This window comes from Bos mutus, chromosome 11, assembly GCF_027580195.1.
Source record: "Bos mutus isolate GX-2022 chromosome 11, NWIPB_WYAK_1.1, whole genome shotgun sequence".
In the NCBI taxonomy this organism is placed as follows: Eukaryota; Metazoa; Chordata; class Mammalia; order Artiodactyla; family Bovidae; genus Bos; species Bos mutus.
In genome coordinates, this window is record NC_091627.1 from 60,518,709 (window position 1) to 60,537,625 (window position 18,917).

The 18,917-nt window shown below is 45.2% G+C and overlaps 1 protein-coding gene across 1 annotated transcript in view; it reads right to left on the reverse strand.

The window, feature by feature from the left end:
• The window catches only part of TTL (tubulin tyrosine ligase), a 36,485-nt gene extending 19,190 nt beyond the window's left edge, over positions 1-17,295 (reverse strand). The window contains exons 1-3 of the mRNA XM_005889979.3: positions 16,928-17,295; positions 12,855-12,933; positions 5,506-5,738 (exon numbers count right to left, since the gene is read on the reverse strand). Of these exons, the coding sequence (XP_005890041.3) occupies positions 5,506-5,738; positions 12,855-12,933; positions 16,928-17,084 (469 nt within the window). The 5' untranslated portion in view covers positions 17,085-17,295. The remainder of the gene's footprint in view (positions 1-5,505; positions 5,739-12,854; positions 12,934-16,927) is intronic.
• Between the last annotated feature and the right edge of the window lie 1,622 nt (positions 17,296-18,917).

An 18,917-nucleotide genomic window follows, 5' to 3' on the forward strand; every position in this document is an offset into this window, starting at 1 on the left:
GCGATTCATGGGGTCACAAAGAGTTGGACATGACTGAGCGACTGAACTGAACTGAACTGAACTGAACTCCTACATATAAAACAGATACTAAGGACTTACTGTATAGCACAGGGAACTCTACTCAATACTTGATAATAACCTATATGGGAAAACAATCTAAAAAGAGTGGATATATGTTTATGTATAAGTGACTCACTTTGCTGTACACCTGAAACTAACACATTGTAAATCAACTATACTCCAATAAAAAGTGTCCCTCAACATTAAATAAATGATGCAATATTTTAAAAGAGCTTTGAGATATTTTACATACTATAAAATTCACCCTTTTAAAGTGTAAAATCTCTCACTGTTTCCATTATTTCCCCATCTATTTGCCATGAAGTGATGGGACCAGGTGCCATGATCTTTAGTATATTCGAGAGGTTTGCAACCATTACTACAATCTAATTTTAGAATGTTTTCATCACCTCCCTACAAACTTCATACCCACTAAGCACTTATACCCATTCCTTCCTCACCCAAGCCTCTGATGACCACTAACCTACTATCTATCTCCATAGGTTTGCTGAATCTAGAGACTTCATATAAATGGAAATAAATAGTAAGGGGTCTTTTTTGGTCTAGCTTCTTTCATTAACATAGTTTTTTTCAAGCTTCATCCATATTGCAGCATGTGTCAATATGCCTTTCCACCTTTCTATGACTAAATATTCCACTGTGTGGATGGCTACATCACATTTTTTTCAATTGATCAATCAATGGACATTTGGGTTGTATCCACTGTTGTTTGGCTTTTTAAAAAACTTCTATTTTGTATTGAAGTATAGTTGATTTTCAATGTTGTGTTAGTTTCAGGGGTATAGCAGAGTTGATTCGGTTATACATATACATATATCTTTGGGTCTTATAAAGGTGCTATGGAGATTTTAATCATAGTTTTTGTTTTCAAAAACTTTTGAAAAATGTTTCCATCTCTTTTGGAAATTAGCATCATTAGCCTTCTTTCTGACTAGACTGTGGGTCCATGAGCGCAAGAGAACCATGTCTGTCTCATTTATCTCTGTCTCCAAATGTTCATTATTTCTCTTATTCACCCATCCATCTATACATTCATTCATTCACTCAATATATATACTGATCCTCTGTTGATTGTCAGGTGCTATCCTGGTCCAAATAGGAAAAGGAGTTCATCAAGGCTGTATATTGTCACCCTGTTTATTTAACTTATATGCAGAGTACATCATGAGAAACGCTGGACTGGAAGAAACACAAACTGGAATCAAGATTGCCGGGAGAAATATCAATAACCTCAGATATGCAGATGACACCACCCTTATGGCAGAAAGTGAAGAGGAACTAAAAAGCCTCTTGATGAAAGTGAAAGAGGAGAGTGAAAAAGTTGGCTTAAAGCTCAACATTCAGAAAACGAAGATCATGGCATCCGGTCCCACCACTTCATGGGAAATAGATGGGGAAACAGTGGAAACAGTGTCAGACTTTATTTTGGGGGGTTCCAAAATCACTGCAGATGGTGACTGCAGCCATGAAATTAAAAGATGCTTACTCCTTGGAAGGAAAGTTATGACCAACCTAGATAGCATGTTCAAAAGCAGAGACATTACTTTGCCAACAAAGTCAAGGCTATGGTTTTTCCTGTGGTCATGTATGGATGTGAGAGTTGGACTGTGAAGAAGGCTGAGCACCGAAGAACTGATGCTTTTGAACTGTGGTGTTGGAGAAGACTCTTGAGAGTCCCTTGGACTGCAAGGAGATCCAACCAGTCCATTCTGAAGGAGATCAGCCCTGGGATTTCTTTGGAAGGAATGATGCTAAAGCTGAAACTCCAGTACTTTGGCCACCTCATGCGAAGTGTTGACTCACTGGAAAAGACTCTGATGTTGGGAGGGATTGGGGGCAGGAGGAGAAGGGGACGACAGAGGATGAGATGGCTGGATGGCATCACTGACTCGATGGACATGAGTCTGAGTGAACTCCGGGAGTTGGTGATAGACAGGGAGGCCTGGTGTGCTGCGATTCATGGGGTCACAAAGAGTCGGACACGACTGAGCGACTGATCTGATCTGATCCTGGTCCCAGAGACAGTGCTGAGTACAAATATGACATGGTCTGACCCTGCTCTAATAGGATCTCTGTCTACTGTACTGCGTGGAGACTCGGGAGAATGGCCAAGAATAGGAGGACAGGGGGCAATGCTCCAGGTGACGGTGAAGGAGACTCAGATCCAAGATGGGCAGTGGAGACGATAAACAGTGGCTTGCTCTGAATATAGTGTGAAGTTACGCCAACTACACCCAGAATGCTAGGTACTACATGTTTGTTTAACAAGAATACAATTCATTCATTCAGCTATTCATTTCATTTTGTAATTCTCCAATAAAACAAATCCACACCACTAATCTCCTCAGCTCCTAAAGCGAAATGTCTTCTCTGTTTGGCATTAATTCTCTCTGTACCTCTGTCTGCTGCTGAGCATCACTCTCTGTCTTGTGTTGGGGAGGGTCCAGGGACCACCCAGGTGGGATCACCACCATGACCTGACGTGTCCTTCTGCCCAAGGCCTGCCTCACTCCTCGTTTCATGCCAGTCAAGTCCATGACATAAGGATGTAAGATGTCCTCTTGGTGGCCACCTGACTCCAGTCTCCACCCACAGGAGGAATCTGGAATACTGTAGACGATTATTTCCTCTTCCAATTCCCCCATTTACTATTGGAACAAAGCTAGGGGACAGTTCTGCAGAAGAATTCACAGGAGGGGAGGGAGAGGTAGGTGAGGCACATGAAGATTCTAGGTGATGCCCTTCTGTCTCACAAGTGGTGAAAAAGAAGGTGAGGTCCACTGGACCTGGGATAAAAATAAGTACCAATGTGTCAGGGAAAAGGATGGGGGAGGAAGGGACAGCTAGGGAATTTGGGATGGACATGTACACACTGCTGTATTTTAAATGGATAACAAACAAGGACCTACTGTACAGCACAGGGAACTTGATTCAATGTTATGTGGCAGCCTGGACAGGAGGGGAGTTTGGGGGAGAATGGATATATGTGTCTGTATGGCTGAGTCCTTTAGTTGTTTATCTAAACTAGAAAATCACAACACTGTTAATCAGCTATACCCCAATACAGAATAAAAAGTTTTTTTAAAAAAGAGATAATTACCAAAATGATGGTAATAGGTGTTTTAATTTGTAATAGAGGAATAATAGTATCTGTACATTCTAACTTTCTATAATGAACCCTTATTATTTATAAGATCAGAAATGAGGTTGGAAATAATAATGAAGTTGATTTTGACTCAAAAAAAAAAAATGAGTACCAATGGCCAGATGGTTTTTCAAGGCAATCAAAGAAGTGTAAGTTCAAAATGGAATGGTTTTTAAGATAGCATATAATAATAGTTATAGAGAGGGACCATGTCTATGTGATCATTACATTGGCTGCTGCTGCTAAGTCGCTTCAGTCGTGTCTGACTCTGTGCCACCCCATAGACAGCAGCCCACCAGGCTCCCCCGTCCCTGGGATTCTCCAGGCAAGAACACTGGAGTGGGTTGCCATTTCCTTCTCCAGTGCATGAAAGTGAAAAGTGAAAGTGAAGTCACTCAGTCGTGCTGGACTCCTAGCGACCCCATGGACTGCAGCCCACCAGGCTCCTCCGTCCATGGGATTTTCCAGGAAAGAGTACTGGAGTGGGGTGCCATTGCCTTCTCTGATTACATTGGCAACTGCCTTACTTTAAGCCTGAGTTATGACATACCTTCTGCCTTTAGTGCATTCACTCACACACATTTATTAAGTGCCTGAGGGGAAGGTACAGAGATGAAGAATACACAAAGTCTGTGTTTACATGGAGCTTGCAGGATTATGGAGGAGATGAAGAGATAAACTAACAAGTAATAGAGTGCTGGAAAAAGTTAGTGCAGGGATGGAAAATTAAAGCAGGGGAAAGGATAGAAAGCAATGGACATAGAGGCTATTTTAGATTAGAAAAGCCTTTCTGACAAGGCACCATCTGAGCTGAGAAACGAAAAACAGCCCATGGAAGCGCGTTCCAGGTACAGAGATGAATTTAAAGGATTTGAGGGACTCTAGGCAGGCTTCCTGGCTACAGTACAGGGAGCAAGGCCAAGGATAGGGGGTGAGATCAGAGATACGGGCAAATATGAAGTGGTGTCGACTTCCAGCAGGACTTGAGTTTATTCTAGTTGCCTCGGGGAGGCAGCTGGTACATCTTGAGTGGGGAGTAATATGATCATGTTTCCATTTTTAAAACATCACTGGGCCCGAAAGCAGGAGAACTGCTATGAAAAGGCATTGTAATTACCCAGGTTAGAGAGAACAGGAGCTTTGATGTCCAGTGAGAGCAGTGGAAATGGCAAGAAAAGTTCTATTGGAGACTTTATTTTAAAGGTAGAGTGAACAAGACTTGCTGATGTGTTAGAGACTGACTGTAAAGCAAAGAGCAGGCAAGAAGGACTCCCAGGTTTGGGGTTCAGAGGCTGGGTGAAAAGTGGGATCATGTCCTCCATGAGCAGGCAGAAAGAGGAGCAAGCTGGGGTGGGTATAGTTCGGAAGGAAACGAAAGGTTCTACATCAGACATATTAAGTTGAAAATGCTTACCATTGGGTTTGGGCTTAAAGAGAAAGCCCTCAGCTAGAAACACTTTTGCTTATTTTATTTTACTTTACTTTAGTATACAGTAAGTCCCCTACATACAAACCTTCAAGTTGCAAACTTTCAAAGATGAGAACGTGCGTTTGTATGTCAAAATCATGCAAGGCAGTTCACGTGTCTGGAGTACAATGTCACAGGCTGCGTCCCCTACAGGTGGCTCTGCAGCTTGTCCTTCGTCTCCTATTGCTGATGACCCTTCAGCTGTACCATCTCCCACCTCCTCTCCCTCCTCCATCAGTAACTCTTCTTGCCTGTTTACTCGATGCCAGCCCCTGGTGCCAGCTCTTGCACTATACTACTGTACTTTTCGAGGTACTGTACTGTGAGATGAAAAGTGTTTATTTTTTTTTATGTCTTATTTGTGTGGAAAGTATTATAAATCTATTACAGTACAGTACTATATGGCTGATTGTGTTAGTTGGGTACCTATGGGAAGATCCCCTGGAGAAAGGAATGGCTATTCACTCCAGTATTCTTGCCTGGAGAATCCCATGGACAGAGGAGCCTTTCCATGGGGCTGCTGATAGTTGGACACGATTGAGTGACTAAGCACACACACAAACAAATTGGGCTTATGAATGTGCTCTCAGAATGGAACTAATTCGAACATGGAGGATTTACTGTAAGTGATTTGGAGATACACATTTCTAGGTCATCAGAACCTAGATATTTTAAATTGTGTAACTAGATGTGGTCTCTATCCTTGAGGATTCAGATTAGTATAGTCACTCACCTAAAGACATCAGTTGAATCTAACAAAGCATATCAAGCACCCGCAGGGAAAGGAGAAGGGGCAGTGATGCCAACTCACCTTTGGCTCCGGCTGATGACTTTGCAATCCAAACGTTGCCCTCTCCCTCCTCTTTCTTTCTGTTATATGAAGCCAGGAAAAATTCTCTCTCGTCTGTCCTTGAACTATGGAATGGTGGATGGATTCCATTCTGAGCTGGAGCAACTGGGGTCTTAAGGTTGGTTGGGTAAATCACGTACGACTCGGGGAACCATGTGCAGGACTCAGCCAGTTCTGGGCTGGTTTTGATGAGCCTGGCAGACGATAGAAGGTCAGTCTCTCTTCTGAGGACAGTCTCTCCCTCTATTCAGAAAAGCCAGTGCTTCGCCCACAGCTCTCCAAGGAGGCATGGCCAGGGCACGGAGCTGGTCTCCTTATCCCACACCTCACTCTTGGCCTCACTGGGCAGACCTCCAATGGACCACAGAGCAGCACACAGCTGTTACACACGACCTTACAAGCACACTCCATGGAATTCCAAAGGGGCTTAATGTCCAGAACTTTAACTCCTCTTAAAATGCATCACCAAGGAAACTTAATCTGCAGTGATCCCAAAACAACATATTTCCAACAAATATGCCATAGCCAAGCTAGACCTGCACTAACAAAACCAAGTGGAGAACTGAGGAAACTATCTGGATTACTAGCAAAATACTACCTTGCCCCAACTCTGGAGAGAAAAGCTTAATACTTTGGAATTTAATTTAAAAGTATTAAAATACTTTTAGCTCAGCCTGGTTTCAGTGGCAGAGTAGGAATCTTTTTTTGGTGGGGGGAGAGGCAGCCCCATATAGCTTGCAGGATCTTAGTTCCCAGACCAGGGGATCGACCTGTGTCACTGGACTGCCAGGGAATTCCTAGGAAGAGTCTTTCTAATGAAACACAGGACTCTGGTGGTCATAACTAAACACATCTCCTGCCTCCCAAATAACATAACAAGGGGGATATAATGTCAGGCACTTAATAAACACAAGGGCTTCCCTCGGCATCTCCTTCCCAGTGAGATCCCTAAGGGGAGGCACCAGCATCACCTTTCATGGATGAGGTACTGGGTCACAGAGAAGTGAATTTCCCAACATCATAAAGGTAGAGAGGAACAGGCAGGATGAAAGCCCTGAATTGTTGCCAAGTCCTAACTCTAAAACCATCCTTGGTCCCCAGGAATCAGAGGAGGGAAGAACCTACCCAAAGACACTCACAAGTGTCCCCTGAGCTGCACTTCCTGGTCTCTCTAAAATAGAAATGCCAGAGCCTGGTCTGTAATCAGCAAAACTCAGCTGGTGAGCCAACAGCAGAAATAATGAAAAGAAACTATAAATTGAGATTTTTAAATAAAGCTCTTCTCTGGTAGCTCAGTAAGGAATCCACCTGCAATGCAGGAGACCCCGGTTCAATTCCTGGGTCAGGAAGATCCGCTGGAGAAGGGACAGGCTACCCACTCCAGTATTCTTGGGCTTCCCTTGTGGCTCAGCTGGTAAAGCATCTGCCTGCAATGTGGGAGACTTGGGTTCGATCCCTAGGTTGGGAAAATCCCCTGGAGAAAGGGAAAGGCTACCCACTCCAGTATTCTGGCCTGGAAAATTGCATGGACTATAGGGGTCACAAAGAACGACTGAGTGACTTTCACTTTCACTTTCTTTTTAAGTCAGAGGCAATGGAATTTAAAGAACTCAAAACAAACAAACAAACAAACAAAACCCACCATACATCTCTACTCACAGACCATTTGGCTCTATCTGCACTGTCCAATATGGTGGCCATGAGCCACATGGAACTTTCAAGTGCTTCGCAGCACTTGAAAAGTGGCCAATGCAACTCAGGAACTGAATTTCCAATTGTGTCTAGTTTTAATTTAAAAGTTGAAGCATAGTAAGATATGTTTTCATGAAGCACAACAGTACTGCTTTGGCAAGACGATGTTTCCCTTTGATCACTGGATGACCTAAGACGCTGTTGTTGGAGGGTGGCCTGTGTGTCGGGGGCACATGCTGCTTCTGGTATTAAACATAAAAGCGTCACTGTTCTACTTGTGGACAATAGATGGATTCATGTGAATTGTTTTCCAGGCACTGATGAAACATTATAACATGCTTATTATGCTCATAGCACAAGTTATAGTAGTAGCCTTGTTGTTGTTGCTTACTCAGTAAGTTGTGTCCAACTCTTTATGACCCCATGGACTGTGGCCCTCCAGGTTCCTCTGTTCATGAAATTTCCCAGGCAAGAATACTGAAGTGGGTTGCCATTTCCTTCTTCAGGGGATTTTCCCGAACCAGGGATTGAACCTGTATTTTCTGTAGGTGATTCTTTGCCACTAAGCCACCTGGGAAGCCCTAGTAATAGCTAGGTAATCATAATTGGTAAACAAGCATAATTGTTTTTTTAATTAAAAAAAAATGTGTACAGACAAGTTCTTCAATTTAAAACAAAGGTATACTACGGATATAAAATTGAGTGGAGATGCAGAAGCTAGAGCCATAACCACACAATAAAGGAAAAATAAGCACTAGAAGACATTCAAATGTGTGTCACAAATTTCACCATGGACGGCAATTAAAATCTGCTGTGTTTAGGAGAAAGCAATGGCAACCCACTCCAGTACTCTTGCCTGGAAAATCCCATGGATGGAGGAGCCTGGTGGGCTGCAGTCCATGGGGTCGCTAAGAGTCCGACATGGCTGAGCGACTTCACTGTCACTTTTCACTTTCATGCATCGGAGAAGGAAATGGCAACCCACTCCAGTATTCTTGCCTGGAGAATCCCAGGGACGGCGGAGCCTGGTGGGCTGCCGTCTATGGGGTTGCACAGAGTCGGACATGACTGAAGCAACTTAGCAGCAGCAGCAGTGGAAGGAAAAATGAAGTTTGTTGTATAAAGGGGACATTTTCAAGAAACATAAGGAATTCGATAAGTGTTTACCTTTCAACAGTCAAAAAACAAACAATGAAATTAGTGGCTAAAATCAGAATTAAAAATTCAACAGAAAAAAAACTTTGAACATTTTTAATACGATCTGAGTTTGTAATTTTGTTCAGCTATGAAATGGCTTGGATTCTTACACAAAAAAAACAGTGTCATTTTAGATGGAAATGTAGTAAAAGAATTTTGAGGAAAGCCTAAAAAAATATTTTACAAAAAGTGAATGGTCTTTAGTTAAGCCATCAATAACTGCCCAGAGAGTACAAAGCATTTCTAACAATATCAAAGATTGAATCAAAATTTGAAAATTTTGAAATATTTTTCCTTAGCTTTAGATGAGTTGGGTGCTAGAAGCTGCCCAATTAATAATTTGTATGTTTTGCCTCAAGATTTCCAAATATATGAAAAAATATTGTCAAATTGCAGCCTAAAATAGAAACTCATGGTAAAGATATTTTCTAATCTTTTATATTTGTCAGATGAATTTCATCTATATGTGAAAAAATAGTTTCTATCATAACAGACATTACTTCAGCTAACCTGCGTTAAAGTCTGGATTTACTGGGATTTAATAGACTGATGTTTGCTTGGTTTTTTTGTTTTTGTGTTTTTTTGCTTTATTGCTACATTCTATTGCATGATACATATAGACACATACTAAAAACATTTGTACTCAGTATGGATAAATTGTTAAAATGGTTCAGTACATACTTGCAAATGATACAATGAAGAATGGAAGAAACACAAGATGATGAGTGTAATGATACTATGTTCTTTACCAATGCCCCTGAGTGAGAGATAGGCGAATTTTACCAGGATTCTTGTACTGTTAACTCCAATTCACATTTTCTTAAGAGGAACGCTTACCAAATCATTCTTTTCAATTATTATTTCACTCAATAATCAAAGATAAAAAATGGCCTTGTGATGTATACTTTTTCACCTGTATCCATGCTGCATATGTCTTTCTTCTTTTTTTCCCCACACCCCAAGGCATGCAGGATCCTAATTCCCAACCAGGGATCGAACCTGTGCCCCCTTGCAGTGGGAGAGCAGAGTCTTAACCACTACACCTCCTGGGAAGTACACCAATGAAAATTTAATGTTTGAGTCTAGATGTACTATAAATATAAAATACACACCAGATTCTGAAGACTTGAATACAGAAATGATATATCTCATTAGTTGTTTTTTATATTAATTACATGTCAAACTGACATTTTAGAATTATTTGGTTAAATAAAATATATTACTAAAATAAATTGTACAATGTCTTTGTACTCATTTAAAAAAATAACCAGTTTGGGGGGCTGTCTGGGCCTTCATTACTGCGCGGGCTTTTCCCTAGTTGTGGTGAGTGGAGGCTACTCTCTAGTGGTGGAGCGCAGGCTTCTCGTTGTGGTGGCTTCTCTTGTTGCAGGGCAAGGGCTATAGGGCCTGTGGGCTCAGTAGTTGTGGCTCCCACGCTCTAGAGCATAGGCTCAGTACTTGCGGTACATGGGCTTAATTGTTCTGAGGCCCATGGGATCTTGCATCAGGAACGGAAACCGAGTCTCCTGCACTGGCAGGCAGATTCTTTACCACTGAGCCACCAGGGAAGCCATCTTTGTACTCATTTTAACGGGGCTACTAGGCAATTTAAATGATACATGCAGCTAGCACTCCATTTACTTTATTTTGAATCTGCTAGCAACGCAGGGAACCTGGGTTCAACCCCTGGGTCAGAAAGAACCCCTGGAGAAAGGCATGGCAATCCACTCTAGTATCCTGCCTGGAAAATCCCATGGAGAGGACCCTGGTGGGCTACAGTCCATGGAGTCGCAAAGAGTTGGACACGACTGAGCAACTAACACTTTTACTTTCACTTTGGGACAAAGGGAATGACCGCAGTCCTGCACAGGACGCCTGAGAGAATGAAGGAAGTTTAGAGGATGACGATAACCCCCAGCCTGAGTAAGTCAGGTTGCCATGTATAGCGTGCCGCAACAGACCATGTCACATGCCATGGGGAGGCAAAAAGCGGGCATGATCCCCGACATCCCCACAGATGGGACACGGGGATTCTGAGTCACACTGTCCAAGGCCACAGAGATCCAGACACTTACTCAGATCTACTCATGCCTCTAGCTCTGAACTCTCTCCATCTTATCTTAGCTACCAAGTATGCAAACATAGAGAACATTACTTTTCACAGTATCCTCTGTTTTTTTTAAAAAAAATCCTACCTTTATCTTTAGGAAAAAAATCATAGAATGAACAAGCATTTTATCAAAATTTCTAAATGAATAACCTCAATAAACAATCCCACTTCTACTCCTAGCTCTTGTGAAACAAACTTCTGAGTTCTAAATATGTAAATAAGGGGACATCTCTGGTGGTCCAGTGGTTAAGAATCCACCTTGCAATGCAGGGGACGTGGGTTTGATCCCTGGTCAGGGAACTAAGATTCCAAAGGCTGTGGAATAGCTAAGCCATAACTAGAGAATCCATGCGCTACAACTAAAGATCTTGAATGATGCAACAAAGATTCCATGTCACAACTAAGATCTGATGTAGTCAAGTAAATAAATGTTAAAAAACAAATAAATATGAATATATGTAAAAAGAAGACTTTATGAAGCTTTGTTCTTTAGAAGTAGCTGACAAATCACGAAAATCCATCACAGGGAGAGGATGATACGTAAGTTACTGAGGGGCAGTGAGTCTGAGCCAAAAGGTGGAAATATTCCTATCAACACAAGTTAGTAAATATCTAGAGCCTGCAAAGCAGGATGACTGGGGAAAAGAGTATTTTCATTGAGTTACGCCTTCTAGTGTTGTCTTATGTAAGTGATGTGTTTGGCTACATACGCATTCACACTAGTCACTGTAGAGGGAATTCTGGAGACCTGGTTTTAGGGGCCCCACCCCTCTTTCATTTATACAGTATGGACTCTGACCCTCGAATGAGTCCAAGACTTGACATAAATTAATTCAACTAATCCTTACAACAACCCTGAGGTAGTTGCTATTATTACCCTCATTTTCCAGAAAAGGAAACTAAGGCATAGGATCAAATGCTCAGTGTGTGCCACTGTTACAGACATTACGTACATTACAACCTCTTTGTGAAGGATGCACTGAGGCCTAGAGGGGTTAGAAACTTTGCCCAAGCTGTTAAGAAGAGTTGAAATTAAAACCCAAGCTGCTGATCCTAGATCTTAATCACTGACTCAGGCTGCTCCCTTCCACCTTATGATACCACTCTTCTTTTTTTGTTTTGTTCTGTCACACAGCAAGGCATATGAGATCTTATTCCCTGACCAGGGATGGAACTCATGCTCCCTGCATTGAGGAGGAAATGGCAACCCATTCCAGTATTCTTGCCTGGAGATTCCCATGGACAGAGGAGCCTGGCGGGCTACAGTACATAGGTCACAAAGAGTCGGACACTGGACTGACTTAATCACTTTGAGTCTTAACCACTGGACCATCAGGGAAGTCCCATGATGCTGTTCTTTTGGCAGCAAGCCATGAGCGAACTGCTCAGAGATGGGCAGTGTGGTAGATACCAGTATATTCTCCCCAGGTGTCCCTTCTGAGGGGCCCCTGGCTGCTGAGAGTTGACTGCTATAAGCATATGTGTACCCCTTCTCTAGGGACCAGCTGCTGCCTAGAAATGCTGGGAAGGTGCGTCCTCCCATAGCCCGTGGTTGACCGACATCAGAGTCTAGACTATCAAGGGGCAGTTTGCTCCCAATTTCCATGGAATCAGGCTGAGCTGAGATTTCAGCTGAAACCACCTCTTTGCTTGGCTGCTTCCCGGGCTTCCCTGGTTCTCAGTGAGTTTCTCCTGCGAGCCCGCTCCTCATTAATCACTGCCATGAGAAGCCCTGTCTCAGACTCTGCTTCAAGGGATCCTCACCTAAGAGTTGTTACTGTTGTTGAGTCGCTAAGTCCTGTCTGACTCTTTGCAACCCCATGGACTATAGCCCGCCAGGCTCCTCTGTCCATGGGATTCTCATACTGGAGTGGTTGCCATTCCTGGGGAATAGTCCCGACCCAGGGATTGAACCTGTGGATTAGCAGACAGATTTTTTACCACTGAGCCACCAGGGAAGCTCCTCATGTAAGAGACAGACAGGCTTTACCAGACACAAACAGCAAAGTTTGGATAACAATCAAAACTAATATTTGGGGACTTCCCTGGCAGTCCAGTGGTTAAGACTCCTAGTTTCCAATGCAGGAGGCACAGGTTTGATCCCTGGTCAGGGAACTAAGATTCCAGCAATGTGGCAACACACACACACACACACACACACAACACACACACCAAAACTGATCTTTGATTGCTTTCTAAATGAAAGTATTTTCACTCTTAAAAGACAATTCCACATTCTGCTTAAGTGCTTCAGGATGAAAGCTCACATTTAGGTGACAATGGAAAACACTGGGTCTTAAAGAACACTTACTTCACTAAAGATGCTTTGCGACACAGTTTGTCGGCCCCTCTGTAGTAATTCACCAACTGCATCAGCCCAGGCTCATGACCTGTGAAGCAGAGAGGAGGTTCAGAAAGGAAACAGACCGTTTCTCCAATGGAAAACAATGTCAGCACCCGCATACAGGACAGAGAGCAGCGTGTCATGCCTAGCTCGTCTTTCCCCCGTTATCAGACTGGGTGTTGGAAAGACAGGGATTCTGTTGCCCTGCGCCTCAATGCCCCTTTGCTCAGTTTTCGGCTGGCAATTCTCCCCCTTCCCAGAGTGGAGAATATACCAGTATCATAGGTCTGCCAAGGACCACTGCTGCCTTTGTTCCTAGGGTGGACAAGTATTTTCTATTTTGCCTCTCCTGGATTCCCACTGTACCCCACTCGTGGCTTAACACATGGATTTAATAATCTCTATACAGTAAAGACTCAAATGGTCAGACTTCTGATGTTGCTACCCTTGCTCTCGACAGCCATCGAGGAAGGCAGTAGAGCTAAGGTCCTGCTATTCGCAAGCATGCCTACCTCTGCAAGCTTCTAGGAGAGCCACTAGCTAGCTTAGGGGGGACGGTGGAGAGGTCATGTCTATAAATTCAGAAGACCTGAGAATATTCTTCTGTGCATACTCCCACAGGGAAACTCATTTTCAGTAGGTTGCACTGCATGTCCCCTCCTCTATAAAACTAAAGCAGAAGGATACAAATAAAAACAAAAGCCTCAATTAAAAATTTTTTATTGAAGTAGTTGATTTACAATATTGTGTTAGTTTCAGATGTACAGCAGTGATTCAGTTATACATATCTCTATATATATTTCAGATTCTTTTCCACTATAAGTATTTAATAATCATACCCATTATAAGATATTGAATATAATTCCCTGTGCTATACAATAAATTCTTCTTTTTCATCTATTTTATAAATAGTAGTGTGGATTGGTTAATCTCATAGGCCTAATTTTTCCCTTCCCCTCCCTCCCCTTTGGTAACCATAAGTTTCTTTTCTATGTCTGTGAGTCAGTTTCTGTTTTGTAAATAAATTTATTTGTACTATTTTTTTAGATTCCACATATAGGTGATACATATTTGTCTTTCTCTGTGTGACTTATTTCACGCAATATGATAATCTCTACAAAAGCCTCAATGTATATTTAACATCCTAACAAAATGCACTGAGTTTTCAGCCACACAAAAGTAGAATGAAACAAAGGGAGTTTGAATTGAAGATGCCAGATGTAAGAATAATTCATCTGACGACAGCATATAATCAAATAAGTTTCAGGCACTAACTAGCTCTTATTATCTCCCTAAGACAGGTGGACTGGTTCACACCTAAACTGCCCACCTTCTCATCTCCATGGCACCAGCATTCTTGGGCCTTTATCCGGCTGGGCCATCTCCTTGGGTTTCGCACTGTGTACAAAAGATAAATACCCCTAACACTGAAGTCATATAATGACCTGGCTGTGGGATGCTGTTTTGCTTTTTTTTTTTGGCTTGCTTTTAAGAAGCTAACCTTTAAAAAAATTTTTTTATTGAAGTATAAGGGTTTGTTTTATTTTTTGGCTGACACTTTTTTAGAATTTCTTTTTTTAATTTTTATTCTATATTGGACTAGAGTTGAATTGGGGCTTCCCTGGTGGCTCAGTGGTAAAGAATCCACCTACAATGCAGGAGTTGCAGGTTCAATCCCTTGGTAGGGATGATCCCCTAGAGGAGGGCATTGCAGCCCAGTCCAGTATTCTTGCCTGGAGAATCTCACGGACAGAGGAGCCTGGGTGGGCTACAGTCCATAGGGTTGCAAAGAGCTGGACATAACTGAAGAGACTTAGCGCGCGTGCACACAGTTGTTATTTCCGGTTATACAGCGAAGTGATTCAGTTATACATATATAGAATAGTTTGCACCTGCTAATATCAAACTCCCAATCAGGATACTTGGGAGTTAAAGTTATACAAGTTTCTGATGTATCATGGGAACTCCATCGAAGGACTGATTCCAACCCCCAGAAATCTTAGAATAAGAGAATGTGCCCAGAGATTGCCTTTTATCTCCCCAGGAAGTCCTCAGCTTTCTCATAAAAACCAAATGTTTACTGAGCAACTGCTGACTTCACGGTATCAGTGTAGGTTTTGGACCTTTTAGAATTCTGCTTCAACAGCCTAGTGCTGAGCCCCACAGCAGTGCTGATGGCCCCTGCTTCCACCACCGCTGAGCCACTGTTATCGGTTGCTTTTTTCTAATTTATTTATTTTTTATTGAAGGATTGTTGTCAGTTTTTAATTTTAGGATTCCGATTTCATCAGCTAGACACCATCCAGTCCAAAGAAGAAAGTCTGTCAGGCAGGGAAGCAGAGAGAGTAAGGAGGAAATTAAACATTCTCAACAACAAGCAGGTCTTTTTCTTTCAAGGAAGGCATTCTTCTTGCTGAGGGCTTCCTGGGGAGACAGTTTAACAAAAGGCCATCTCCAGGCACATTCTCTATATTCCAGAATTTCTGGGGGTTGGAATCAGCTCTTCCATGGAGTCCCCATCATACATTAGAAATTTGTGTAAGAATAAAAAGTTGTTCGTGGTCCCATTTTAATGAAATTTCAGTAAGGATAGGGTGAACCCCCTTCATTGCTCAGATCATTACAATTCTACAGGCCCCCACCCAACTGTGCGCTCTCTGTAAGCTCATCAAGGGCTTATTGTTTGGTCGATAAGTTGTGTCTGATTCTTTGCAATCCCATGGATTCTAGGCCGCCAGGCTTCTCTGTCTATGGGATCCTCCAGGCAAGAATGCTGGAGAGGGTTGCCATTTCCTTCTCCAGGGGATCTTCTCCATCTTGGGACTGAACCCATGTCTCCTGCATTGGCAGGTGGATTCTTCACTGCTGAGCCACCAGGGAAGCCCTTAGCAAGGACAAGTCAGTTTCAAATGGCTATTTTCATTCTTTGCCTCTTCCATCTCTCCACCCTCTGACCACACCTATTTCTAAAAAACGGTCTCCTCTACTGGAGGTAGGACAGTGCCCTCTTTGGGACGCCCTCCAAGGCACAGATGACTTTTTCTCATTATCAGTCCTCCCCTTCCATTCTTTGGCAATATGTTGGGGTCCCAAACCCAGGGGAATTTTGGCAGGGCGCACTGGCGACCTCGAGTGAGGCTGCAATTCCCGGATGACTGTGCAGTGAGGAGTGGCCGTGAGACTATGCTCAGGTTAATGAGATGTGAAAGGAAGTGATCCGCACAACTTCTGGATTACGTCATCTAAAAAGGAGCCGCTGGTCCTCTCCTTCCCCAGCCCCTTCCTACAGGCGGATATGGAGATGTGGTGCTGCCTGCAGCAACCATGGGCGCTAAGGGAACTCCCTCGGAGAGAGCAGGGCAGAGAATCCAGTGTCACGAAAAATCTGCATTCAACACGCAACTGTGGAAACGTGTTCTTTGGTGGTCTAAGAAATGGTCCAAAATCAGACACCCTTCCGCCCTTCGCCGGGCTGGGTTCACTAGTTTGGGAATTCAGAGGTCTTTTCCAAATCCCCTGACAGTTTATTTGAGTCTTGGGGAGCTCAATCCTCAGGGCTTTCAACACACGCAAGCACCCCTCCCGAGCCCACACAGGCAGGGCGGAATCCTCGGAGGAGGAAATATGCAAGTGGACTCCAGCCACACAGCCGTCCCCGGCTCGCGGAGCCTCGCACCGCCCGGCGATCCGCCCAGCCGACCTGCCCGTTTTGGGGGTGTCGGGCCCTGGGGAATCCGGGGAACAAGCGTTCTCGGCTCCCCACCCCCGGAGAGACCGACGCCCCCGCGGGGAGGGGGCTGCGGGGACCGGTCATTGTCAGGAGGCAGCTGCCGTCCCGGGGGCCCGCACAGCCACTCCCGCCCCAAATTCGATCGAGGGCACGAGAAGACAAGATAAACGCTGCGCCTGGCCCTCTACAGATGCAGTTTTCGATATGACCGAGGAACGAGAGGAGGGGAAAAGGTTTCCGACCTTAAACAAAAGCTCTCGTCCTACGGGTGGAGGGAAGGAGCAGGAGGGCGCAAAACGGGGACGCTCACCCAGTCTCCCGAAGGGCAGCCGGTTCCTTTCTCCCAGCATCAGATTGAACCTGGGGTTGTCCCGCCGCAGCCGCTTCCAGTGGCCGGTGGCGAGCAGCAGCCGGGACACCTCGGCGTAGACGCTGCTGTTCTCGTCGCGCACCACGAAGGTGTACATGGCGAAAGGCCGCGCGCCCGGGCCGCCCCGGCAGCCGCCGCAGGGACCAGCCGGCCGGGCGGCTGCTCAACTAGGGACCAGCCCGGGCGCCAGCCGCTCGCCAGCCCCGCTCCGGCCCCGCCCCGCACGCTCCGACCGCGCCCCCACGCCCTCCCCCAGCGACTCCCGGGTCCGGGAGGAATGCCCGAGGTTGAGGGCCTGGGCCTCTGCTGGAGCCGCGAGCGCAGCCGGGACCCCGCGCCCACCTCCGGCGCGGCCCCGCCCATCCTTGGTGCGGCCACTCCCACCACCGGCGTGGCCCCGCCTCCGCCCCGTGATTCCGTGCGGCCGGCCCTGCGGCTGGCTACGCGGTGGAGGATTGTACCCATAGGCTCGCCCGGCACCCTCCTCGGGCCGGCTCCCTGAGCCTGAGGGTGTGGGGGCTGGCTGGAGGAGGGGGAGCGCGGCGGCGGGAGCGGGCCCTGGAGAGGACCGGAAACTGGGGCGGTCCTCCCGAGCCCAGGGTCACTGTCGAGGGGCGGGGACTGGGCGGTGTCGGAGGATCACTTTTCAGGGGGTTTGCTCCAGTAGCTTTCCACCTGCTATTTCAAGGGGACATTTTATGGATTAAAAGCAAGTTCTAAGGCTTCATTCTGTGTCTACGATGCTCTTTTACTCTCCTGCTTAAAGACCGCAGAGAATCAGAAGCATTCCGGTGGCTGCTGGTTTCCTTTGGAGTGAATGCTCCTTTCACCTTCTGAGACCTCCTGGGTGGCGCACAGCCGGGGGTTGGAGGTGACTTTAGATTCCTTAGGTCACTGGCATGGGGCTTCCCTGGTGGCTTAGTGGTAAAGAATCCACCTGCCAATGCAGGAGACACAGGAGACTGGGGCTCAATTCCTGAGTGGGCAAGATCCTCTGGAGAAGGAAATGGCAACCTACTCCAATAGGCTTGCCTGGGAAATCCCATGGACAGAAGAGCTTGGCGATCTACAGTCTATAGGGTCGCAAAGAGTGGGTCACAATTGAGCGACTAAGGTTGTTGGTCCCCTGCATACAGGCCCTGGGGAGCCCTGAATCTGCTCTGCTCTTACCAGCAATGGGTCACTCGTTTTCCCTTCTTGAGACCGATTTCTCCTTATGAGTGAGGGGAGGGTGGTACTTTGAAGTCCGTTCAGTCCTGATCTCACTCTAAATTCCTTTTAGGAAACAATTTTTGATGCATTTGAGGGAAGGAGAGAGGATTTCTCGCAGACGTTCCTAGACTTCCTTATAAATTACCCACATCAGCCAGGCCCCTCACATCTCTTACTCTTCTTTAGCGAAAGAGCATCCTGGACCTGCTCTCCCAGTGCTCACGGTATTTTCTTAGGATATTAAGAGTGCTCTCCTCCTTCGCATTTTGCCTTTATTCCCAGGGGTGAGTACTTGCCTGTTTTGCGCACAAGCTTCCAGTTGGGCCACTATCTGGAGGCATCACTGGCTGTGAGAAGCTGGCTCAGCGGGGAAACGGAGCAGGCCCAGGAGGGCGGGAGTGATTACATTTCCTCACCCGCAAGCCCCACCCCCAGCAGTCCGACATCCCTGAGGAATGAGAGTTGGTAGATAGTCCCCCAGCTTCCTCACCCCTCCAGTGAATGAATCTGAGGGGAGGCATCCTTCTACACTTTAATTCAAGGTCATCGGCAGAAGCATTCCAGTTGTCCACAGCTGTAACCTGTTCATTCATGCATCTTCTCTTGTTGGATTCCTTCCTTCTTCTGGTTTACTGTCCCACCTCTCTTGGGATCACTTACCAAATAAACTCCTTGCTCTCAATCCCTTTATCAGGGCCACCTTTTGGGGGAATTCAGG